This window comes from Peromyscus leucopus, chromosome 8b, assembly GCF_004664715.2.
Source record: "Peromyscus leucopus breed LL Stock chromosome 8b, UCI_PerLeu_2.1, whole genome shotgun sequence".
In the NCBI taxonomy this organism is placed as follows: Eukaryota; Metazoa; Chordata; class Mammalia; order Rodentia; family Cricetidae; genus Peromyscus; species Peromyscus leucopus.
The window spans coordinates 66,688,056-66,713,463 of record NC_051086.1 but is presented as its reverse complement, the minus strand read 5'-3'; the positions used below and the strand labels follow the sequence as shown (position 1 = coordinate 66,713,463).

The 25,408-nt window shown below is 50.2% G+C and overlaps 2 protein-coding genes across 3 annotated transcripts in view; one reads left to right on the top strand and one right to left on the bottom strand.

The window, feature by feature from the left end:
- The window catches only part of Mmp28 (matrix metallopeptidase 28), a 25,569-nt gene extending 2,870 nt beyond the window's left edge, over positions 1 to 22,699 (top strand). The window contains exons 2-8 of the mRNA XM_028890542.2: positions 9,939 to 10,018; positions 10,130 to 10,317; positions 14,537 to 14,761; positions 17,444 to 17,689; positions 18,152 to 18,301; positions 18,617 to 18,784; positions 19,601 to 22,699. Of these exons, the coding sequence (XP_028746375.1) occupies positions 9,939 to 10,018; positions 10,130 to 10,317; positions 14,537 to 14,761; positions 17,444 to 17,689; positions 18,152 to 18,301; positions 18,617 to 18,784; positions 19,601 to 19,995 (1,452 nt within the window). The 3' untranslated portion in view covers positions 19,996 to 22,699. The remainder of the gene's footprint in view (positions 1 to 9,938; positions 10,019 to 10,129; positions 10,318 to 14,536; positions 14,762 to 17,443; positions 17,690 to 18,151; positions 18,302 to 18,616; positions 18,785 to 19,600) is intronic.
- Positions 21,383 to 25,408, bottom strand: C8BH17orf50 (chromosome 8b C17orf50 homolog). 2 transcript variants are annotated; one of them, XM_037200837.1, is made up of 3 exons: positions 25,322 to 25,408; positions 22,019 to 22,325; positions 21,383 to 21,939 (listed from the first exon to the last, which is right to left on the bottom strand). In XM_037200837.1, the coding sequence occupies exons 1-3, from the start codon at positions 25,332 to 25,334 to the stop codon at positions 21,693 to 21,695; spliced, it is 567 nt and encodes a 188-aa protein (XP_037056732.1). In that variant the 5' UTR covers positions 25,335 to 25,408; the 3' UTR covers positions 21,383 to 21,692. The 2 variants fall into 2 exon arrangements, with proteins under 2 accessions (XP_037056732.1, XP_028746376.2); XM_028890543.2 differs by lacking the exon at positions 25,322 to 25,408 and having other exon boundaries at positions 22,019 to 22,528.

Below are 25,408 nucleotides of genomic sequence, written 5' to 3'. Positions count from 1 at the left end.
GCCATGGTTTAGTGTTGAAGATGGTCTAGTGAGAACAAAGCTTAGAGATGAGTGGACATAGAACATGTTGTCCCTTGCTGAAATTTCCTTAAAAGACAACTGACTAAAGAAAAATAACCCTGTACGTTGGGCTCTGTAACACAGTCGAGATGTTGGACAATTGCACAAGAAATGAGGAGGTAGGAAAATGAAATTATGCTGTTGTGGATTAATAGATTTGTGAATTGGAAGTGTCTGGTGTGAAGTACAAAATGGGATGTGTCAAATGGGAAGTGGGAAGTGCTATATTGGTCTAATAGTAACTGTAAATAGACCAAAATAAGTTAAGGATGTACTGAGATAGGTTAAGGAAGTCATGCATATGCCCCCACCCACACACGCACAGAACAAAGCCAAGCCTTGCAAAGATCTGCTTCTACATATTTGCATGGTCTGGATGGACATTCTGTATAAATGGAATCATATAAAATATGGTGAGATTTTTTTACTTTTGAAGGGGGCAGTTGGGGGCTTTTTAAATTTTTGCTTTGCTTTTTAAGACAAAGTCTCACCGTGTCGCTCCAGGCTGCCTTCAGACTCACTGTGTAGCTCAGCCAGGCTTCAGACTTGTGGTGACCCTTCGCTTTTGTCTCCTCCAAAGCTGGGACTACAGGCATAAGCCAGTATTCCCTGCCTAAAATGTGGTATGTTGTGGAGAGTGTGAACATCTCTAATTCAATAAAGAGCAGAACAAAGCCAGATGTGGTGGTGCACACACTTTATTTCAGCACTCAGAGACAGAGGCAGGCAGATCTCTGAGTTCAAGACCAGCCTGGTCTACAGAACAAGTTCCAGGACAGCAAGGGCTACACAGAGAAGCCCAGTCTCAAAAAAACCAAAACAAAACAAAGAGCAGGATAAATATACTTTAAAAACAAACAACAACAAAAAACAATGACCTCATGGTGGCACACACCTTTATTCCCAGCACTTGGGAGGCAGAGGCATGTGTATCTCTGTGAGTTCGAGGCTACATAGCGAGTTCTAGGACAGCCAAAGCTACAGGAGACCCTAAAAAATAAAATAGGTCTTAAAAAATAAAATAAATAAAAACAAAAACCCTGAGCATTTGAAGCAGTGGCTAAGTGCTGGTACAGCATGTGTGGGGTCTTGGGTTTGATCTCAGCACAGATACTTATATATCAGAATGTTGAGGTGGCTTCAGTAAGTAAAGGCACTTGCTGAGCAAGCCTGACAGCCTGACTACCTCAGTTCAACCCTCAGAACCCCCATGGAAGGAAACAACTTTAGAAAGTTGTTCTCTGACCTCCACACATGCATGCCAATGGCATTGTGCACACATGTGCACACACTTACAAATAGTAAATTAAAAAGACAAAGAACGGTTAAAGATGTAGAAGGCTTGAGCAACAGTGCCAGCTCTGTTGAGTTAATTGGTACCGTTGGAAAAATACCCCCTGAAAATCCCAGAATACAAATTCTTTACAAGTGCATGTGAATTATTTACTAAGATAACACATACACTGGGTCATAAAGTGAGTCCAAGTAGATTCCCAAGCAGGAGTATTGCAGGCTATGCCTTCTGACTAATGCAGAACTAAACTAGGAGTCGGTAACAAGATACCAACGAAGCTCTAAATACTTAGAAACACACTTCTCAGTTACCCACAAGTGAATGGAATCACAATAAAAAATGGAAAACACATTATACAACAGTATTTAGAGATACAGCTAAAGCAATATTCATTTAGTGAAATTTAATGCTTTAAATGCCTACAAAGTACAAGAAAACGTTCTTGGAGGGGGGTGGTGGTGTTGAGACTGGGTCTTTCAATGTAGTCCTGGCTGTCCTGGACCTCGTTCTGTAGACCAGACTGGCCATAAACTCACAAGAGATCCACCTGTGTCTGCCTCCCGGGTGCTGGGATTAAAGGCATGCATCTCCATGCCCGGTCTAAGAAGGTTTTAGATCAGTGATCTAGACTTACAATCTAGAAAAGGTAGAAAAAGAACAGGATAGGGTAGAAGGAAAGAAAGGATAAAATAAGCTGTGATCATGGGCTATTTCCTTTACTTCTCTGGGCTGCAGTAAAATCAGGAGATCAAATTTTTAAAGACGCTGGGTGGTGGAAGCAGTGGTGCACACCTTTGATCCCAGCACTTGGGAGGCAGAGCCAGGCAGATCTCTGTGAGTTCGAGGCCAGCCTGGTCTACAGAGTGAGTTCCAGGACAGGCACCAAAAACTACACAGAGAAATCCTGTCTCGAAAAACAAAAAAACAAAAAAACAAAAAAACAAAAACAAAACAAAACAAAACAAAAAAATTTTTGGAAGACTTCTAAGATTCTCTCTAGCTAAAATGTTGTTTGGCTTTGGTGTTTGTCTGTGCCTGTGTAGCTGTGCATCTGTGTGTGTGTGTGTGTGTGTGTGTGTGTGTGTGTGTGTGTGTGTGTGTGTGTGTATGCATGTGCAAGCATCTGCCTGTATGGCCATATATCTGTGTCTATAGATTTGTTTAGTTTGGAGTTTTTGTTTTTTGTTTTTGTTGAGACAGTCTTGCTTTGTAGCCCAGGCTGGCTCAAGCTTGTGTTCCTCCTGCCTTAGCCTCCCCAGTGCTGGGACTGTAGGCCATGCCCATCTGGATGTGTCTGTATTCTCAGATTGTCACATTTGTTCCTATATCCAGTGTGCCTGGGTCTATGTTTCCTTTGTGTGCAGAGTGACAATGTCGAGGGCTTTCCAGGGTGGGTTTTGCCTGGGAAGAGATTTACTGCTTCCAAAGTGTTATGAACAAGTGCATTGTTGTCCTTAGGAAAACCGGAGCCACTCACAATACTCTGAAGTAGGAAGAGTACCCAGCACTGAGTTGCAAGATTGGATTAATGAATGACATCACCATCCTGGCCCCCATTCCCAGCCGGGTTCTATCCTATGTTGGGCAACAAAGTGTTCTAAGGGATCTGTCTATCTACCCTTAGCTTTGTTTGGGTCTTTTTACAACAACCGGACTACTAAGTGGTTCCAGGACCTGCCTTCCACTCAGTGACCTAACCCATATCTGCACAGACACCTCTAGTGTGCAGTACAAGAAGCTGGACTGTTTATTTCCCCAGAGACTCTCTGTGGAGCATCCACGCCAAGATGTAGTGTCTCTTTCTCATACCCCAGGGCCATTCATTTGACTTCTTGTGAGTCAGAAATCAGAAGCCTGGGCGTGGAAGCCATTCCCAGGAGCTCAGCATAGTGACTCATGAGTTGAGGGCGAATAGAAGTAGGAGAGGTCCCAAGAGTCACAGAGGACCTCAGTTGGTGGAAAAGCATTTATCAACCCGGGTTGAGAACAAAGAAAGCTGGTAAGAAGCTGTGTAGTGGAAGCAGTACACCAGCGAGGAGAATCTGTTGAGTTGCTCCTTTAAACTCAGTCTTGGCTAGGGCATTATCTGGCACCCTAAATTTAGCACCAGAAGCCTAGTAAGGGCTATGTCCACACAAACGGTAATTCTTCGTTAGAAAGAGTGTAATCCTAACCCTTTGGGGGATCAGGCGAGAGGATCTATAGTTCAAGGCCAGCCTAGCTACACAGTGAGACATGGTCCCTAGAGAAAGGGATGGAATAAGATGAAATCCTGATGGGGATTAGCCAGCCAGTGGTTTCCATCTCGCCTAAGAATAAAAAAGAAAGAAAGAATACTTCAGGTGTTATCTAGGCTCACCTCCACCGCCTCATCCCCCACCCCGCTGGACAGAACCTTGTGAATGGCAGGACTTGGGCAAGGACGTGAGGAGTCAGCCAGATAGGAAGGGAAAGCCTAGGTCCAATCCACAGGAGAAGGGCGGAGTTGAACCCACTGCAAGGTCTTCCCTAGTCCCCCAGAGCCAAGGAGGTAGAACATTCTAGAAGCAGATGTTGGCCTTTTGAAGGAACATGGTTCAATACAGTTAGGAACCGATGGCTTGTCAGGTGGTCTGCTAGGGTATGAAGAGAAGGGCCATGCTGGGCTCCATCTGACAACCATGGAGTTCCCTGAGCAAGCAGCTTCTCCTCTCTGCCCTGCCCCCACTTCCTGCAGAGGAAACCCCCAGCTTCATCTCTGGTGTAGCTGAGAACCACTGCTTCCAGGTCCAGTTTGGGAGAGCAACTTGCCCCCCCCACCCCCACCCCCGCCCCATGAAAGCTGCAGAATCACTAATGCAGATGTCAGCAAAACACCTGAGCTAGTTGTCAGGGGGTTCTGGATTCGATCACTGGTTCTGCTCCTTACTGGGACACTTCAAAATGCCACTGTGCTTCCCTGGTACTGACTGTCCTTTAACATGGGAAATAAGTTCATCTGCTCTGGTTTCTTCCTGCAAGGTGGTTGTAAGGTTCAAAGAGGCATGATGTCTAGAAAGCTTCACAGATGTGAAAGACTGTTCGTGCTCCTGGTTACCAGAGAGACCTCTTTGCATAGAGAGCAGGTCAAGGCAGGACACCAGCTGCTGTCCTTTACATCTTAACTTGCCTAATAGCTAAAGGGGTAAGTGGAACCCACAGTGCCCCTATGTGGAGACAGAAACCGTAAAACAGACTATGACATGGAGCCCAGTGTGGTGGTGCACATCTGTGGTCCCAGCACTCAGGAGACAGAGGCCGGTAGATTGCTGCAAGGGTCATGGCAACCAGCACCTCAAAAATCAAATAAAAGGGTGGAGGGCATGAGTTTGTCATTTTGCAATTTTTAAATGCTGTATTACTATTGTTGTTGCTGTTGTTGTTGTTGTTGTTGTTGTGTGTGTGTGTGTTCATGCCACTGTGTGCCACTATGCACTTGTGGAGGTCAGAGGATAACCTGCAGGAGTGGACTCTCTCCTTCCACCATGTAGGTCCTGGGGATCACACTCAGGTTGTCCAGTTTGGTGGCAAGTACCCTTACCTGCTGAGCCACCTCGCTACCCTCTTTGCCTTATTTTTTTGCTTCTGAAATTGATGCAGAGAGTATTTAAGAGGCCAGTTACTAGAGTCACCCGGCAAAGGTCCCTGTGACTGCAGAAGTTAAAATAACATTCTCGGCGGGATGGCTCCCCTGAAGCTTCCTTCTCAGGGCATCTTACTGAATTTGGGGATGTTGTGGTGGGGTCAGGTCGTGGTCTTCCACCTGATGCCAGGCAGTTCTGTCAGAGTATACACACTGGTCATTTATCTACAACCACAGTGAGGGCTGGGTATATCTAGGGATCTAATCCAGCCCCTCATTTCATAGAAGAGGAACAGAGTCCCAGAGAATAGCAGGCCTGAGGACACAGCAGCAGACACAGCAACAGCAGGGATCCACCCAATTCTCAGTCCAGCGACTCACGTCTTCACTCTGCCTAGTTACCCTGCTCAGAAATGGCCAGAATCTCCCCTTCCCTCAGGCACTAAACAGACTGAGCTAGACACACACCCTCTTATGACAAGTAGGGACCCATGCTGGATGAGTTCCTGTAGAGCAGTGGGCCCACCCCTCTGGCTGATCCTGTGAGCATGCTCGCTTTACTCAGGGACCACAGCCACTCCCAGGGACTTTCAGAGATGACTCCCCAGGAACGTGGCCCCATCCTTACTCAAGATGGGCCAGGCATGTTGGCACGGGTTTTTAGGCCAAAGCAAGGTGAATCACCCAAAGGGCAAGGTTCTCAGCTTCCTCTCCCTGTAGATATAGCCCTGGGCTCCCCGGCAGAGAGAACAGGCAGATAGAGACCAGAGAAGATAGATAGCCGCTTGCTTGAACTTCAAGGTAGGGAGGAATTGCCTGGCACCACCTTCAGGAAAGGTATGACCCTGGCTAGAGCTCAGAGTCCCTAAGTCATGAAAGCCAAGCCTCAGAAAATGGAAGCCAGTAGAAGAAATGCCTCCCCCAAAGGGGCAGTTGGTGGGCAAGGATGAGGTCTCCTGCTCTGCCACTAGTCTGGGTCTTGTAAGATACCTCTGCTCCCCACAGTCAAGCAGCTATCTATCCACCCCACTGCTGTTCTTTCTGCCATGCAGGTGGGGAATTTCTCTCACCTTGTCAGAGAGACTGAGGCACAGAAAAATAGCAAAGGGTTAAGGACAGTTCCAGAGGAAGGGGTCTAACCTTCTCACCCTTCTCCTGCCCAGAACTTCAGAATGCTAACAGTAGCAAGGGGGCCCTTCTTGTGTGTCATTTTAAATGTCTAAATATGCATTGTTATGCACAAGTGTGAAAGTCCATAAATCTAGTTGATCCACATCATAATATTGGAGTGCTGTTATGGAAATATAAAATGTCAAATTCTTAAAATGCCTTTTTCTCATTCTCTGGTGCTGGTGGCCTGGGCGTGTGTCCTTTCTGCTCACTGGGAATTCATATCTGCTAAGCCACTGCAGAGGCCAACACTTCCCCTCCGACGACCCCCTGAACCCGCCTCTGCCTCAACTTGTTGCAGGAGTACCAGGCAATGCAGCCCAGCCAGGAAACAGGGCCCCCGCCACACAACTTCCCCTCCTCCGCCCCCCCTGTCCCAGAACCTCAGCCAACTCCCTGATAAAAGTCTGGGCGGGTTTGTGGGGAGAGAAACAAGGGAGTGCCAGCCAGGCTGACCTGTGACCTGGTCTGTTGAAAGTCACTGGTCCAGTTAAAGGGCTTCCTTCTAACATCCTCCTTCCAGCCTCACCCAAGAGAAAGGGAAGCGGCAGCCTCACTGATGTGAGACAAATGCCAGGTAGCAGGAGCCCCTGAACAGAACACAGGTAGAGGTGGGCTGCATGCCAGAAGCATGTGGTTAATTTTCCCTGCTCACCAGTGAAATCAGTACTTGCTGGGCATTTACAATGTGCCTGGCACTGAGCCAACTGTGCATTGCTTTATGTAGTATTTGTTTTTGAGATAGTGTCTTACAGTGTAGCCCTAAATGGCCTTGAACTTACTATTCCAAGCTTGTCTTGAGCCAAAGGCTCTCCAGCCTCCCTCTTCCTCCTGAGTGCTGGGATCACAGGCATGCACTACCACACTCTGAACGAATTTGCCTATAGTCCTGAGGATCCTGTGAAAAAACAAACAAATAAACTGAGGCTCAAAGACGTTCTATGTCCTGTCACCTAGTAGGATCAGGGTTAGAAACATTCTCTACCTCAAGTCCTGTGAGCAATACATGATTTTCTTGATTGAGACACTAGGGCCCCTTTAATCCCACGTGTCCAAAAATGATGTGTATTTACAAAGGGAAAGAAGAAAACAAGAGTGCTGAGATGTTAATAAACCAGCAGAGAGGGCTTGGGGATTTAGCTCAGTGGTAGAACGCTTGCCTAACAAGCACAAGGCCCTGGGTTCAGGCCTCAGCTCCAGAAAAAACAAACAAACAAACAAACAAATAAATAAATAAATAAACCAGCAGAAAAACAGCAAGGCTGGTTTGGGAAGTGGTCTGCTGTCCAGAATAAGGGCTCCTTACGGAAAGTGTCTGTTTTAGTAAAGTCTTACAGTTGAGGTCGCCAAGGATGGATGAGAATGTTTTGTTTGTTTTATTTATTTATTTTTAATAACTATTATCTTGGTTTTTTGTTTTTGGGGTTTTTTGTTTTTGTTTTTGTTTTTGAGACAGGGTTTCTCTATGTAGCCCTGGCTGCCCTGATTTCTCTATGTAGACCAGGCTGGTTTCAAACTCAGAGAACTCTGCCTGCCTCTGCCTCCTGAGTGCTGGGATTAAAGATGTGTACCACCACCTGGCTCGTTCAGGTTTCTAAAGAATACTTACTTCTTTTATGCGTATGCATGTGCCTGTTCACCACACACATGCAGAAGCCCAGAGGTCAGAAAGGGGCATCAGGTCCCCTGGACCTGGAGTTATAGGTGGTGTGGACCACCATCTGGCCACTGGGGACAGAACCTGGGTCCTCTGCAAGAGCTGCCAGTGCTCTTAACTGCTGAGCCATCTCTCCAGCTCCTGTCTTGTTTGTTTTTGGGGACAGGGTCTCATATGGCCCATGTTGACCTCAAACTTGCTGGGTAGCTGAGGCTGGCCCTGAACTTCTGATCCTTCTCTTATTTCCCAAGTGCTGGGGGTCACAGGGGTGCACTGACATGGAAAATGCAAAATGAATGTAAGGGGAATCCACTGAGGAAGCTTGCCAGCTCTTGAGAGTCTGGTCTCGTCCAGCGGTGTGTTTGACCTGATGCAGCAGCTGTGACTGGAGTTACTTTGAGTTAGTAAATTCAGCAAAGAAAGATGAGGGTAAATAACAAGGAAAGGAGAAAATTATTTCTGCACAGATAAGCCAACAAAGAAGACATTGCCACACTGGTTGTGGTGGCACACTCCTTTAATCCAAGCACCCAAGAGGCAGAGACGGCCAGATCTGTGTGAGTTCAAGGCCAGCCTGGTCTATGCAGTAAGTTCTGGGTGAGCCAGAGCTACACAGCAAGATCCTGTCTCCAAACAAACAAAAATTTAAGACACTGACTATATGTTAGAGTCAAGCAGCTGAAGGGCAGGGGATGAGGCTTGGTTGGTGGGATGCTTGCCTAACATGAACAATGACCTGTATTCAGTTCTCAGCACTACATAGACTAGCCATGGTGGTGCGTGTCTGTAATCCCTGCAGGAAGAGGAGGTCATTTATCTTCATTCAAGGCCATTCTTGCCTACATGGGAAGTTCAAGGCTGGCCTAGGATAAACGAGACCCAAGAAGGAAGAAAATGAGAGAGGAAGGAGAGACTTTTTTCATATCCAAGGTGTGCTTTATGGGGCTTTATCAATGCTCTGGGCAAGCAGGAAGCCAAGTGTACCAACTCCCCAAAGGAGAGAACTAGTGATGGGTGAGAATGAGTCACCTTCTTCTCTCAGCTGGCACCAAGAACTTGGTCACTGGGAGACTATCTTCTGTGTATGTGAGGGCATGCAGGCAATAAAAGGCTAGGGGACCACGGGACATTATCTAATGGTATTCGTTTCCCCAGAGGCCCTCTGGGGAAGTTGCAGATTTCTAATTCAAATATACATCTCTAAAAAGTCATGTTTTTATATCAGGTCAAAGATTGGTAGTAAGTACATTTGCTGTCAAAGGGGCTGTAGCATCCTTGCCTTTGGGAGAGGAAAATTAAAAAGAAGCTAAAATCAGAGGGATCATTTTATGCAAGACCAAACAGGGCAGAGCCAGCACTCTATCAGCTCCTAGAGCACTTGGCTGTTTTAAAGCAAATGTAATGCATGTGGACGGTGTATATATGCATAGCACAGATCCTAGCTGTTCCGTGTGCGGGTCCCTCCTGTGTGGTAGGTGCCTTTTAATTGCTTTTGAAAACCAATTCTCATAAAATGATCTTAAGGGGTTGAGGGTTTAGCTCAGTGGTAGAGCGCTTGCCTAGCAAGCATAAGGTCCTGGGTTCAGTCCTCAGCTCTGGAGAAAAAAAAAAAAAGGAAAGAAAGAAAAAGATCTTAATAATAATTACTCTGTAGCTGAGAAACATGTAGCTTAAAGTCAAGCAGCTGAAGGGCAGGGGATGAGTCTCAGTTGGTAGGACGATGAAGCATTGATAAAGCCTCATAAAGCACCTTGGATATGAAAAAAAATCCCTCCTTACTTCCTCCTTCTTTCCTTTTCCTTCTTCTTGGGTCTCATTTATTCCAGGCTGGCCTTGAACTCCCTATGTAGACAAGAAGTAACTTGAGAGCTGGAATTCAAATACAGAACAGCCTGCATCCAGAGCCCATCACTGCCCGGCACACCCTGCTGGATTTCTGACAATGCCAGAAGATGCTAGGAAAGCCGGATGTTCAAATACATTGAGGAGCTTGCCTGCAACCCTCCAGCTAGTCACAATGGCCTTTTGACTTTAATCCCAGAACCTTTTTCTGCTATAGTGTACAAACTTTCTTAGGACAGGAAGGGAAACGGGGCTGGATGTATGTGCCTCAGACCTTTGGGTGCAAGGATGCTGCATGGTCCTCTCTCCCCCAGGCATTCCTGGAGAAGTATGGATACTTCAATGAGCAAGGTTCGAAAGCTCCAGCCTCCACGCAGTTCAGCAATGCCATCAGGTATGATGGAGGGATATAAAGGGTACAGGATACAGAGCCTCCAACTCCCCCACCCCACCCCACCCCCCCACCCCCGCCTCTGCGGTCCTTTCGCTCAATTCCTCCTGGCAGAGAGTTCCAGTGGGTGTCCCAGCTGCCCATCAGTGGCGTGTTGGACCGGGCCACACTGCATCAGATGGCACTTCCGCGCTGTGGGGTTGCAGACGCTGACAGTCATGCAGCTTGGGCAGAGAGGATCAGTGCCCTGTTTGCTGGACACCGGGCCAAAATGAGACGTAAGAAACGCTTTGCAAAGCCAGGTGAGTGCATTGAAATCCAATTAGGCTGGGGTTCCCCGGGGGCCCAGAAAAACCCACGGCCAAAAACTGTGGCTGAGTTGATGAGTGGAGACTCTGGAAGAAAGCCTCTCTTGCCTCAGGCAGAAGAGGGGCGGAGCCTTTGGCTCAAGGATCATAATCATGACTACAGATATTTAACTCTAAATTATATCTGCATTGTTGAATTTTCATTGCACAAGTATTCTCCGGATTAAATCCCATCAAGCCCACTTAATCCTCTGATCAATTTTCTACGCAGGGCAGTTAAACAATTGTCATTTTTTTCTCTTTATATTCTATTGAAGTTATTTCCATAAGAATTAATTCTTTTCGTAACACTTATTCAACCAAGATGTGATCTGTTGATGAGTTTTATTCTGTTTATAGCGCCTTTAAACAGTTTTTAAAAACAGTTTTATTTAAAGGGAATTCACATGCCATGCAATTTACCATTTAAAGTATCCAGTTTAGAGGGGTGTAGTATATCTGTGGAATTGTGCAACCATTACCACAATCTAATTCCTCCTTCCAGAACATTTTCATTGTCCTCTGAAGAAACCCCATGCCTGTTATCTGTTAACTCCCCATGTGCCCCGCTGCCAGCCCTGGCAACCACTAATCTGCTTTGTGTCTCAGGGGACCCGCCTCTATTGGACATTTCGTCACAGTCCATTCTGTACACCGTATAGTTTCTCCTGCTGGGATTTTCCTTGTTTTCTTTTTCCCTCTCCTCTTCCACCTTCCTGCCCCTTTCTTTCCAGTGCTGGGACTGGAACCCAGGTCCATGAGTGATGCCGCTGACCTACATCAAAAAGTTTCTCCTCTCCCTCTTCCTTGCCTCCCTCCTCTTCTCTCTCCTCCTTCTCTCCCTCCTCCCCTCCTTCTCTCTCTTCCTCTTCTTTCTTCTGCTCTTCTTCTACCCCTCCCCCAAATATTCCAGGTTCACTGCGACTCATCTATAGTTTATGAAGATTTGATTCTTCTATCAATTTTCCACAAATAAGAGTTTTGCTATGCAAAATTGTGGTGTCATGATTGCTTTGATGAAGTCAGTTTTTCTTTGATCAATTTTTGCAGCTTTCAAGGTTGTTCACAAGATGAGGTTTTTCTGTCAGACTTTCAAGTATAATTAATTTTACTGTGCACACATTGGGCTGTGACCACTTTTAATTGTGCTGCTTTTACTGACCTCGCTCTCTGTACACAGGATTGAACACACAGAATTTGTTTTCATTTCTTAGTTAATGTATAAGGAGATTGTGGGCAGCTGCAGGGTGGCTGTTCCCAAGCACATGCTAGTCCATTTCTGCTGCATTTACATGTCCACCCACCCTGGCTGCCCTATTCTGAATGACCATATTCATCCAGTCAGTTCTGGGGTCCTGGCACTGGGGTCAAGATGTCCGTGGTGTCAACATGCTGTACATCCCATTGTGTTTCTGGGCAGCAGAGAGGAAGAGTGAAGTGGGAAAGGGGAGGTACATGTTCACAACAGGCCAGAACAGAGAGAACACTATCCCAGAGCCCGAGGCACTGGGTTCAAGTATCGACTGTCATGACCAAGTTATGTCACTTGGTTCTGATCCCTTATCCTCCTTCATGGACGAGTCAGGACTGCCTAGGTTGCAGAGGAGAGCCATCCAGGACTGTGGAGTGCAAGGGGCCTGTGAGAATGCTGTAGGAAGTGAGCAAGCCCAGAAGCACTTGAGCCTGAGCGCTGGGGATGCTTCCTTCTGGCTGCATCCCATCTTCTCCTGCCCCAAGGTAGGGTCTGAGTGCATTCAGAGCTAGCAGTTTGAGTACCTGATTGCCAGATAAACGCAGGGTGCCTCGTTAAATTAGAACTTCAGATAAACAGTAGGTAATTGAATTTATATTTTCTTATTTAAGTTTTACTAGGCATCCTGGATTCATATCTGCTGCATCTGCCAACCTCAGGCCAAGTACCTGCTCCTCTCTGTGCCTGCAGGGCTGATTTCTAACCCCCTGTCCCTTCACAGAGTTGGGAGGTTGGGGAGCGGGGCGTGCATCTGAGTTGAAAAAGGAAATCAAAGCTCAATGTGCATGTTCTAAGCCCCCACCACATTTCAGGCAGCTTCACAATGCTATTCTAAAAGGTAAGCCTTATTAACCCCACTGTACAGAGGGGGAAACTGAGGCTTGGAGAGATTCCACAATTCCCGAGAGCTTGCATGTGCAGAACCACAATTTCAGCCCTATACCCTTTCCTATCATCAGTGCCCTGCTGGGAGTCAGGACTCCACAGTCCTTCTAACCCAGCTTCTAGCTTTCCTGTCCCTGTCCTCCTTAGCGTCTTCTCTTCCCTCTTCCCATTGGGACCCTGGAGAGAGGGCATAGAGGGCACTACTGCATGCTGGGGCCTGAAACAGCCAGCCTTCTCCTGGGGAGCCAAGGTAGAAGAGGACAGGAGAGCAGGCTAGTGCTGCCCCTACCCACACAGACAGGCAGTTCCTTCCTTCCTGGTCCCTCCCAAGGAAAGAACTTTTTTTTCTTCTCAATTCCTGTTCCTATTCACCCTCTCGACCCTTTCCCCACACCACCTCACCCCACTTCACAGAGGAATTTTTTCTTGAGAACCTATTACCTTCACTGGCTACTAAAATGACTACCACCCTCCTTCTTTCCTGCCTGACAGGCCATAACTGCAGAAGGAGCCACCCCTTACCATTTGCTAGAGGGTTAAAGGTTTGGTGATGGCGGTCGGGAAGAGTCCGAGATTCGGCCACTCACAATAGGATGTGGGAGAGCCCAGTGCACGCTGCTCTGTGCCCTGTGAAGGCTTACAGGAAGCAGCATAGTGTTCTTGGGAAAGAACGAACTGTCCTGGGTGGACACCTCTGGACCCCCAGCCTTGCCTCCACCTTCCCTTTCTCCCTCCCTCCCTCAAAATAATTCCCTCTTCACTCCCCGAGGACTGGTCACTGGCTCAGAGGCAGCGGCTGGCTGGGTGGCTGCCAGGCCAAACAAGCCCAAGGAGATGCATTGCCTTGAATGGAGCGGGGCACACCCCACCCCCACTTTCATGGGTGGAGAGGGCCAGAATAAACCTCCCTCCCATCGCGGAGCGGGGAGGGGGGAGGGGGAACCTCGGCCCTTGCTAAGCTTTGACCCGATCCAGTAGTGTTTAGGCAGCTTTATAGGCCTGGCATCTCTGCAGAGAGAGCTGCTTCTCTCTGTGGACTGTAGGGGCACTGGGCCAGGGGTCGGGCCCCAGCTCGGCTCCCCTCGCACTCTGCAGCTGTGGGCAGGCGCCTTCCCCTGGGTCACACAGTCATCCAAGTCTGGGCCTGGGGAATCTTGCCTGTGAGCTCTGGGGCTTCCATTTGGGATTTTTAGTCTCTGAGCGACAGGGCTCGGAGGCCGTCCCTGACAAACTCAGAAGCCAGACTTTCTGGCTTCTCTGTTCCTGGCTGATGGCAGACTGCAGATGGGTCCAGTATAATGAATGACCTGGGGCTGTGGCAGAGACCAGAGTCCCAGCCCTCAGGGAGAAACTGAGGTTTGGGGCAAAGGGAAAGACGCTTAAGTAAGAAGAGATGGAAAACTTTTCCTGGGCCTGTGACAAAACACACCCTTTGTTCTTACTTGTCTTCAATTCCTCCGAGGTCTCAGAGTCCCTAAGGGGGGCAGGGAAAGACCTCAAATATATGGTTATTTTGGTTGTTGGCCAGCCACAGGCCCTAGGTTCTGGCAATTGCAGAGTCTCTGGGAGGGGACAGGAGACCATGAGGGTAGAGGGAGCGCCTTGGGGCAGGCACAGCTGTGACCTCAGTGGCCCCAACTGACTCTCCATCTGGACGCTGAGGATGGGCCTCCAGTGACTGTCAGCAAGAGGCCTCACTCTAGGCTGTGGGAAAGAAATAAGACCCGAGACCAGGGCTTCAGACTGATCTTGAAAGAGGTCTTTTCTGGGCAGAAGCTGTATCTCTATCATCAGACGGTGCCTCTCAGGCCACTGGATTGGAGACTCTCCAAGGGAAGGGTAGTCTGCCCAGGGTGAGAGCTCCCTTCCGCAGGGACATATCTTCCCTCCTATCAAATGGGAGGCCGCTCAAGGCAAGGACTGAGTGTTCCCTATCAGATCAGGGGCTCCCTGGGGGCAGGGCCAGCCCATCCTACTGTTCCTGTGGGGACCAGCCTCAGCAGCAAGTATGACTCCCATGGCCTCTCTGGGTGACAGGTAACAAATGGTACAAACAGCATCTGTCCTACCGCCTGGTGAACTGGCCTGAGCGCCTGCCCGAGCCAGCTGTTCGAGGGGCCGTACGAGCTGCCTTCCAGTTGTGGAGCAATGTGTCAGCGCTGGAGTTCTGGGAGGCCCCAGCCACGGGCCCTGCTGACATCCGCCTCACCTTCTTCCAAGGGGACCACAATGATGGGCTAGCCAACGCATTCGACGGCCCAGGTGCTGCCACAAAAGCCTCTGTCCACACAGCAAGAGGGGCACCTGGGGGTGCTAGGAGGGCAGCCTGGGGGTGGCAGTGGAGTTTCTATTCTTGAAACCATGGCCAAGGCAGGTTCTCCCCCTCTCTCCCCGCCCCAAGGGCCCTCCATCTCCTCATCTGTAAAATGGGAACAACAGCCTCTGCCCAAAATGTACCACATGGTTGAAAGAACAGCCAGATGAGGTTTGGTGTGGAAAGCACTTTGGTAACTCTAGAGTATGCTGGGTTCTTGGAGAACATTCTGAGAGTCTGTCTGCCTGCTTCTAGACAGGCCAGTGCTTCTATCGTTCTCCATACTAGACTCTCATTAGATTTCCAGAGGACACCATCAGCCCTTTCCTCCCCTTGCCCCCAGACAACCAGGGCAAAAGGCCTTTGCCCTGGCACTTACAGAAATGCTTCACAGATCCCAGCCACAGCTGCTTGCATCTGTCCGCAGCCTGCAGGCTTCCTCTACGGTATAAGCCATCTTCCACTGTGCTCAGCACTGGCCTTCAGGGTCTGAAGATGGGCCATTCATGCACTCTAGTAAGAGTTAAGCAGAGCAGACAGCGCATCCAGGAAACACGAATTCCTCCTGCATTTGACAGGCCCTGCCTTCACCTTTGTGAGCCCCTGCCGACCTGGGCTCCTAGATGGCAGAGCTGGAAGGACTCTCGAGGAGCCTTCTAGGTTCACAATATCACAGTGCCGTTGGCTAACCTCTATCAGGGACACGTGCCTCAGCGTAGGTAGATATGAGGGGGAGAACCTGGAAGCCACCTATCTAATCATGTCTGTGGGGACCGCTATACACCTGTGAGACTCACCGAGGAGCTTAACTCCTTTGCTCTCTCCTGTGATGGCAGGGAGAGAGGCCCACAGAGGGACCCTGGCAGAAGACAGGAACACAGGAATATGTGTGTGTATAAAAAACCATATACACCAGCCAGGTGTGGTGGCGTGCACTTGTAACCCCAGCACTCTGGTGGCCGTGACACTGGAGGGATGGCTCAGGGTTGTACAAGTGTGAGGGCCTGAGTTCAGATTCTCAGCACTGGGGATGGAGACGGGAAAATCTTGGAGGCTCACTGGCCAGCCAATCTAGCCAAATAGCAAGCCTTAGGTTCAATGAGAGGCCCTGTCTCAAAGGGGGAAAAAAAAAAAGAGGTGTAGGAGGCTGGAGAGATGCTCAGTGGTTAAGAGCCCTGGCTGTTCTCCCAAAGAACCTGAGTTTGGATCTCATCATCTTATGCTGGCTCACTTTGTAACTCTACTTTCAGGGGATCTGACGCCCCCTTCTGGCATCTGAGGGTACCAGGCACACGTGTGGTACACAGACATACATGCGAGCTAAAATACTCATACACATAATAAAATAATAATTTAGCTGGGTGTAGTGATGCACACCTTTAATTCCAGCACTTGGAAGGCAGAGGCAGGCAGAGGCCAGCTTGGTCTACACAATGAGTTCCAGGACAGGCAGGGCTACATAGAGATACTCTCTCATAAAATAATGAAAAAGTTTTAAAGATAGAAAAGTGACTGAGGAAAGACATCCCAACATCAACCTCTGGCCTTCACAGGTGAGCACCCCTGCAACACACACACACACACAGCCAGCATAATAAGAACCTGTCGAAAAGAAGTGGGGTGGGCATGAGATGGCTTAGTGGATGAAGGTGTTTGCCTCCCTCTCAAACCTGCATGCAGACTGTTTGATCCCCGGGACCCACGTGGTAGAAAATGAAAATTAAGTCCCTCAAATTGTCTTCTATGTGACACACTTGACACACACACACACTAAATAATAATAATAATAATAATAATAATAATAATAATAATAATAAACAAAAAACAAAACAAAAACAGTGTCTCACCATGTAGCCCGGGCTGGCTTGAACTCCCTTTGTAGACCAGACTGACCTGGAACTCAAAGAGATCCAATCTGCCTTTGCCTCCTGAGTGCTGGAGGTTAGAGGCGTGCCCAATCATGCCCAGCCATAAAAACGACAAAAAAAAAAAAATTTTTTTTTTTTTGAGACAGGGTTTCTCTGTGGGTCCCTGGTTGCCCTGGAATTATGTAGACCAGGCCTTGAACTCACAAAGATCCTCCTGCCTCTGCCTCCCAAGTGCTGGGATTAAAGGCATGGGCCACCACTGCCTGGCTCAAAAACTCAAAAAAAAAAAAAAAGTGCATACACGTAGAAGCACATTGTGTTAAGTTTGCCGACTCCTGAACACACCACACCACGCACCCAGGTCAGGAAACAGCACAAAACCTTCCCATCCCTCTTCTAGGGGTAACCAAAACTAAGCCTAGGCTAGGCATTGTTCTAAGAATCAAGTGTGACACACGCTTTGAGGAAGAAGCTCTTCATTACCATGCCGATTTTCAGATCAGGAAGCTCAGCACAGAGAGATTAAGCTGTCTCCCCGAGATCACACAGGTAGCAAATGGTAAATCTAGTGTTGGAGCCCAGGCAGTTTGACCCCTAGCTGAGTCCACCGCTTAGTCATCTGCTCACCTCCCGCACTCCTGCATCTATCAGACTGGGAAGAAAGTTAGTGGATGATAGCCACACGCCCCGACGTGGGAGCGCGGTGTCTGGGAGGGAGCCCCTGGTCTCGGCTCGCTCTAACCCTCCGTGCCACGCTCGCAGGGGGCGCCCTGGCGCACGCCTTCCTGCCCCGCCGGGGCGAAGCGCATTTCGACAGAGATGAGCGTTGGTCCCTGAGCCGCCGCCGCGGGCGCAACCTGTTCGTGGTGCTGGCGCACGAAATCGGCCACACGCTCGGTCTCGCACACTCGCCCGCGCCGCGCGCGCTCATGGCGCCCTACTACAAGAAGCTGGGCCGCGACGCCCTGCTCAGCTGGGACGACGTGCTAGCGGTGCAGAGCCTGTATGGTGAGCCCCTAGCCCGCTACTGGCTCTACCCTTGTCCCCTAGGGTTTTCAGTCCTCGGTCTCTGGCTCCTCAAATAGGATTCCCTGGTCCCCGTCATTTCCTTGCTGCGATCCTTCTCTGTCCAAAAAGCCCCAGGAGCCCTTGAAATCTGAATATCCGCAGACTTTGCTTTCCCCCAGTTCTCTATCAGTTCCAAGGAATTCCTAAGTGTAAACCTTTGCCCTTAGCTCAAAACCCTTTGTTTGGTCTCCCAATCTCACGTTATCTTTTTTCCTGGGCTGTTGGGTGGGAGAGAAGATTCCTGGGTTAGTGTGCTCTTGGTTAAAACCAAACAATCAGAGCTGCACTTGCCCCTCCCCTCTCCTTCCTAGGGTCTCAGATCCTGGGCAGAGTAGAGGGAAGGGCCTTGAGCCCTCCATTTACGCCCACCAACGTCTGCTATCTCTCTTCTTGGATTTTAAGGGAAGCCTCTGGGACGCTCAGTGGCCACCCAGCTCCCTGGAAAGCTATTCACTGACTTTGAGGCTTGGAACCCTCGCAACTCCCAGAGGATACGCCCCGAAATCAGAGGTCCTAAATACTGCTACTCTTCCTTTGATGCCATCACTGTAGGTAAGATGGTCCCAGCCATGCCTGGTGTCTTTTTCCCCTCCTCCACATCTCTAGGGGTCCCAGAGCTGAATTACATAGTGTGGGGAATGGAGGTATCAAGAATATAAATATCCGGAATCACGTGCTTTCCGGGGTGGAGTTGGGGGTGATGGGGGCGGGGTCCAAGCTCAGGCCCAGCATAGAACTGCTGCTTCCCTCAACCCCCATTGTGCGCCCCACCTTCAGCTTGTCTAGAAAACCGGGTCTAGAGCAGCACCCTCCCCCAAAGTCAGCAGGAGGCCAATGGCCTTTTCCTCACATCTCCTTTCGGGACAGATGGACAGTGGCGACTGTACGTCTTCAAAGGAAGCCACTTCTGGGAAGTCGCAGCTGATGGCAATGTTTCAGAGCCCCGTCCCCTACAGAAAAGGTGGCCTGGGCTGCCTCCCAATATCGAGGCTGCTGCAGTGTCGCTGGAAGATGGAGACTTCTACTTCTTTAAAGGTATCAGCCCCGAGTCAGCTGAGATTGAGATGGAAGTGCTCCCCAACAATGAGTCCCTGGTGGAACTCATTGTTGAACCTGTGGCCCAGGAAAGTTGGAGTTGGGAGCAGCAAGTGTCCAGGTTGTCCCGTGTAGAAACCTGTAGGGGGAGGACTGATCTCCAGTCCTCAGGTCAGCAGAAAGTCTGGAGGTGTCTGCCCTGCAGCCTGGCCGTGTGTGGTTGGCATGCCACTTAGCTTTTGGAACTTGCATTCCTTGCATAGGGAAAGTAACACTCAGGTGTGATGAAGAAGTCAGATAAAAGACATTGGCTGAAGGGTGGACAGCACACATCTGGACCTGTGGTAATATTGTATTTAGCAGCATTCCTTCAAACAGTGCTGAGTACGTTGTGTCCTAGGCACAGGGAGAGGAGGGGACTGGAGACACAGTGGTCGACAAAACAAACACCTTTGCCCTCGAGGAATTAGTAGTAATCAGGGAGTGATGAAGACTTGAAGCCTTCTCAGTCTCCCATTCCACACCGAGGCAGGGAATCCTGCCTCCACACCCCTCCCCAACACCCTCCTACCCTCCCCAGCCTGGGATAAATAGGTTCATTCAGCGTCCTGCTCTCTACTGGCACCTGCTGGGAGTCTAGACCATAACAGGTTCCCCTCCAAGGTGTACTCCTAGTTCTTAGCCACACTTGGGACTGGCTCTCAGGGGAACTAACTGTCTTGGGCTCCAAGAAAGGAACTAAGGGGACAGAGATGGGGTGGGGAGGCCGATGAGTGAGCGCCTCCAGCTCACCCTGGCTCTCTCAATGCCCCACAGGGAGTCGATGTTGGAGGTTCCAGGGCATGAAGTCTGTGTGGGGTAACTCACAACTGTGCCGGGCTGGAGGTCTGCCCAGACACCCGGACGCAGCTCTCTTCTTCCCGCCTCTGCGCCGCCTTGTCCTCTTCAAGGGCGCCCGCTACTACGTGCTGGCTCGAGGCGGGAAGCAAGTGGAGCCCTACTATCCTCGCAGCCTGAGGGACTGGGCGGGGGTCCCTGAGGAGGTCAGTGGCGCCCTACCAAGGCCGGATGGCTCCGTCGTCTTCTTCAGAGATGACCACTACTGGCACCTGGATCAAGCCAAACTGCGGGTGACCAGCTCCGGCCGCTGGGCCACAGAGCTGCCCTGGATGGGCTGTTGGAATGCCAACTCAGGAGGTGCCCTGTTCTGAAGGCGCCCCATACTGAATGAACAGTGGTTGCCCCCGCCCGAGGGGCGAGGCCTGTCTAGGAAGCCTTGAACCTCGCAGGAACTTCCCGGTAGCACTGGCTTCAGCAGGAAATCTGCATTTATTCCCCCCCCCCCACCACCGTGGTCGAAGGAGAAACAAAAACAGGGTTCCCATAGCCCTTTCCCTCAAGGACCTCCTTCCTTCCCACTCCTGAGGGGATTCTGTTCTGATGAAGGTGCAGTCCCATGCCCGTAGTGCTGAGTCCCACCAGAGAAGATGCAAAACTCAACTGGGGGTGAGGGGGGTGAGGACCACTCTGCAGGACCTCCCTTTCTATCTATGCCTTTCAGGCTCAGTTCCTGGGAAATCGCGTATTATTCCATCAGAGACTTCACCCTACCTCCCACGCCCAGCAAGTTTGGATGTGGTGAAGGCTCCTCTCCACTGTCAGGGGCCCTTTGCTGGATCAAGAGGCAGAGCAGAAGGGAATGTGGTCCTCTTAGGCCTGGCTTCTTGTCTGGGGTGATGAAGAAGTACCCCAAGCTGGTCAGCCCAGAGGTGTAGCAGCCTTCCTTGGGCAGCCTCAGTAGAAGCAGATGAGTGTGGGGTGCTTGAGACACGGGGACCCATGCTCTTACATCCAACTAAGGGACAACCACCTGCGTATGGTTGTCGTGGAGAGAGGGGGTGCACCTCTCTTCAAGGAGCAGACCGTCTTCACCAGTTTGCCTTCCAGATGGACGTCTCTTGTGCAGCAGGAAGTTGGCAGAGGACCCTTTCGGGGTCTGACCATTGCAGGCACTGGGAATGCAGCCTCCATAGCGCTCTGCAGGTTGGGTGAGGCCCGTTTGCTCCTCAATGGCCCCATTCTCCAGGCCACACACGCAGCAGCATTCCGAAGCTCATGCTGTCTAGCCAAGAATAGCTGGGATTCCTGGAGAAGGAACCAGCTCCCCAGCTTTCCCCTTTTGTCCGAGCCAGTCTCGGTATTAATTTTAGCATCTGGATCTCCATCCCACCCTGCCTCCCCCTCCACCTACCAATGCCTCTGCACACACACACACACACACACACACACACACACACACACACACACACTCACACTCACACACACTGACCACCGAGAGCCAGCTCTCAGGGAGGGGAGAACGATTTGGCAGGGGAGCAGCCCATAGTTCCCCAGAGGCATTGCTGGCCCCGTGCCCTCCTTTCTTCTCTGTGCCGTGGACAGAATGGCCTTTGACTGCCCTTAGATGCAAGTGCTTTGTACTGCCCTGTCCTGGGGAGACCATGGAGGAACCTCCCTGCTATCCCCTGCTTTCTGGGTTGAAATCAGGAGAGAGAAAGGAGGGTCCCATCTTTATCACCCCACTCCACTTCAGGCGACTCTGATTTGAGACTTTATTGAGGGATTAGAGGGAAAGACGTAATGTCTTAAAGGACAGAGGGAACCCCGAGGCTGTTTTTCTCCAGGCGATGCCTCTGTTCGCCTGGCCAGAAAGACATGGAAAAAATGCAGGTGAGGCTGTATTGGAGGCGTGGGTCAGGAGAGCTGCAGATGTTGGGTACTGTCTAGGGAGTAGTGCCTAGGTTCTGCTGTAGTTCGGCGAGACAACAGGTGTGAACCGACAGTGGGCCTTTTCACCGGAAGGAGGCGCCAAGGATGGCAGTTTGAAAGGACAGCTCTGTGGAACGCACTAGAGATAGAAGAGTTTGGAGCTTTGCGGGTGCAGAGGCTGGGACTGGATGCACTCAGAGCTCCCGGCGGCCTCCGCCTTACTTGGGTCAGGGTGCTCCAGAATACAGTGCTCTATGTAGGCCGGGTAGCTATGCAGGCTCTTGCATTTCTTGCAGAAAAGGATCTCGCAGCGCGCACAAACCCCGCGGCGCGGTGGCCGCCGCCGCGTCTCCAACACGCACGGTTCTTCCGGGGCACCACGCTTCCTATGGGCCGGGGACGTGAGTGCTCAGTAGCCCTGCGGCCCTCCTCCCTAAAGCTCGGCCCCGGGTGCTTGCTTCTCACCTGTCCGCAGGGGCGGCCAGGCCACCCAGCAGCGCGAACGGGCTGAGCCAGCCCCAGAAGCCGCTGTCCGAGCGTCGCAGCAGCGCCACCTGCTGGGTGCTGGGCTCCTGGCGCAGCGGGCAGTAGCACACCGAGAGGGCCTCGCGCTCCTCCGCATCGCGGGCGTCCTCCTCGACCTCCGCCGTGCTCTCGGGGTCCCGCTTCTCCACCTCCGACGATGACGACGACGACGACGACTCGTCCTCCGGCTCCTCCTCGCTGGCCTCGGGCTCCTCCACCTCCTTCTTCCACAGAGGGGTCTTCACGCCTGCAGGCGGGGAGGGGGAGCCTGAATCCAGCATGCCTGGGGGAGATGCCGCCGTCCAGCTGCTGCCTGCCAAAGGGCTTCGGAGTCCCAGATTCCCGGACTGCGGCCAAGTTCCCGCCCTCCTGAGCTTCCTTGCTAAGGATTCCAAGCAAGTCACCTCGCTTCCATCAAGTTCCATTTTTTTTTTTTTTTTTCCGTCTCTGAAGCGGGAAAAGTAGCACCTACCTCAAGAGTGGTTGTGAGGCTGACTCTAGATAGTGTCTGGGTACAACACACAGTTTCCTGCTTGCCGTTGTGCAAGCAATCAACGAACATATATTGCCAACACGGAAGGAGGATTACTCAACGTTAATAAACATCAATTGTTATTTCAATAGGTGGTCGTTTATGGTTTTTTTTAAAAGGTAGTTCTCATAATCATTTATTATTATTATTATTATTATTATTATTATTATTATTATTAATCATTATTACACAGTCTCTCTATGTAGCTCTGTCCGTAACTCACTATATAAACCAGGCTGGCCTGGAACTCACAGAGCTCTGCCTGCCTCTGCCTCTGCCTCCTGAGTATGTTTGTTTCTAGTTTTGACTTTCCCTGGTGGTAGGAAGCCCATGGTCACTGGAGGCCGGGTGGACAGGCATAGCTGACTAAACCGGAAACTGATCTCAGGCTTGACCAATTGCGAGTGGATTTCAGCCACACTGCCCCTCTCTAGCTGACGGACATCATAACTGCAAGTAGCAGATCGGCCTGAAGCAAGTTCCTCAGCTGAAACTAAGCAGGTCTTCCCTGCAAGATATCCATTCCATCAGCAGATATTCACCTAGCACATAGGCAGCCCCAGGACAGCTGGATGTATAGTGCAAAGAGGGGGCGGTACTTGGGGTTTGCCCTGGAAAGACCAGGGACAATTTCTATCGCCCATTGTCCATCTTTCCCCCAAGCTAGGAATTGACTAGATTGATAGTAAAGGGCAAGAAAGCGTGTGTGTGTGTGTGTGTGTGTGTGTGTGTGTGTGTGTGTGTGTGTATGTGTGAATCTTAACTGTTAAACTGACAGGATCAAAAAACACCTAAGAGAGTTTGTGTGAAAGGGTTTCTAGGTTGGTTTAACTGATGTGTGAAGACCCACCCTGAATATGAGTGACACCATCCCATGGGCTAGTCTGGGACTGAATACAAAGGAGAAAGCAAGGGGATCTGTTTTCTGGGTGCAGACACCATGTGACCTTATGCTCCTGCCACCAAGATTTCCCCATCACAAGGGACTGCACCCTCAAACTGGGAGCCAGGAAAACGCTTTCCTTCCTTAAGCTGCTTGCTTGTGTCGGGTATTGTCACAGCAAGGAGGAAAGCAAGTGACCGCCAGGCACCACGTACATGCAGCCCACGCACTCAGCTCTTCATGGTGCTGCGTGATTCCGGAGTCTGTAATGTGGGTGACATGGTGGGTGACAGAGGGGTCTCTAAATGTGACCGAGAATATCTGAAACTGCCCATTCTTGCTCTGGCTGCAGGTGGAGACCCAGGGAAACAGATGGAGACGCTGGTTGGGAAAGACTAGACCTAACACATGCCGAAGGAGGTGCTGGGACGTTTTGGGAAGGGGGGGGCAAGGGAATGGGGTTAGAAAGGAAGGTTAGGACCTGGAGCTGTTTGTCACTGACAGGAAGCAGTGAGTGTTCTGATGAAGAGACACGCTCAGAACTGTAGAATGTTCCCTCCAACAGGACAGGGGACTCACTTTAAGAGTCATGACAAGCTAGGTGATGGCTCATGCTGATGATGTCAGCACTGGAGAGGCTGCAGCAGGGTGGTTGCTGAGAGGTCAGGCCAGCAGCCCGTGCTACGTAATGGGTCCCGGGCCAACCTGGGCTACAATCTGAGTCCCTGTCTCAACCCCTGCACTCTATTTTTTCTTTTGTTTGTTTTTTATAAAAAAATATTTATTTATTTTTGAGACAAGGCTTTACTATGTAGCTCTGGCTGTTCTGGAAATCACTATGTAGACCAGGCTGACCTCAAATGCCCAGAGATCTACCTGCCTTTACCTCCTGACTGCTGGGATCAAAAGCATGTGCCACCATGCCTGGCCCCCCTCTGCTCTGAAACAGTTCTTTACTGTGGGGTGAAAAGGGCTGAGGAAAAAACACCCTGTACCTGACTAGAAAAAAACTCCCTGATTTGACCTCAGGACCAGGGCTTGAAATCCCTGAGCTTGCCCCAGAGTCAGGCTGCAGAATCCCACCAATCCCCCGAGCTTGCCCCAGAATCAGACCACAAAACCCCATCAATCCCAAGCCACCCTGGAAAGCTCCATCCCCACCCCCCCAGAAGCCCTATATAAGCCCTGTACCCTGTTCAGTTTGCTGCTGCTTCTCACCCTAGGGAGAGAAGATTTTTCCTGCCCCAAAAATCTCTTGAGTGAGGTTTGTTGCACCATGTGACGTTTTCTCAGGAGTGGAGCCCAGCTATGACAACTTTCTTTGGAGCCAGAGCAGAGGGGAGCGGAACAGAACTGCAACACTTTCACTGGGGAAACTTTCCCTTAGGAGAGCAGAGCTGTAACACTTCTCAAGCAGAGCAGCGCAGAGCTGTAACAACTTAGCTGGGGAAACCCACCCCTGCCTGAGCAGAGTTGTTACATTGGGAACCTTTCCCTGGAGCAGAACTGTAAGCGGCTACTCTCACAGTGACATCGTGGTATTCCTTGGCTTCTGACTGCCAGAATACCTCTCTATCCAAGCTGCAATGCTTACACTTACATCCCGGCCAGAGAAGACAGTAAGAGGTCTAAAAGGGAACAAGAGAAAGGAGAACTGACGGTGGATGACAAGAATATTTAGGAAGGAGAAAGTAGAGGGCTATAGCAACATGGACGAGTAACTGAGAAAATGTTCAATTTTTCTAATGTCACCATGGTGATGGGATGGTTGGTCCAAGATGGGTCAAGTGGTCCTATCTTGGTTCATACCCTTTCTAGCCACACTCACCATGCTTATCCATTCTTTCTAATGTTGTACTTTCTGTTTCCTATGGACAGGGACTGGGGTGTAAGGGATGTCCAGTGCCTATAGAAC

Coding starts and splice junctions, on each gene's coding strand:
- C8BH17orf50 (XM_028890543.2), bottom strand. CDS start 22,503: ATGGAACTTGATGGAAGCGAGGTGACTTGCTTGGAATCCTTAGCAAGG. Junction 21,940..22,018: donor CTGGCCGCCCCTGCGGACAG/GTGAGAAGCAAG, acceptor CCCGGCCCATAG/GAAGCGTGGTGCCCCGGAAG.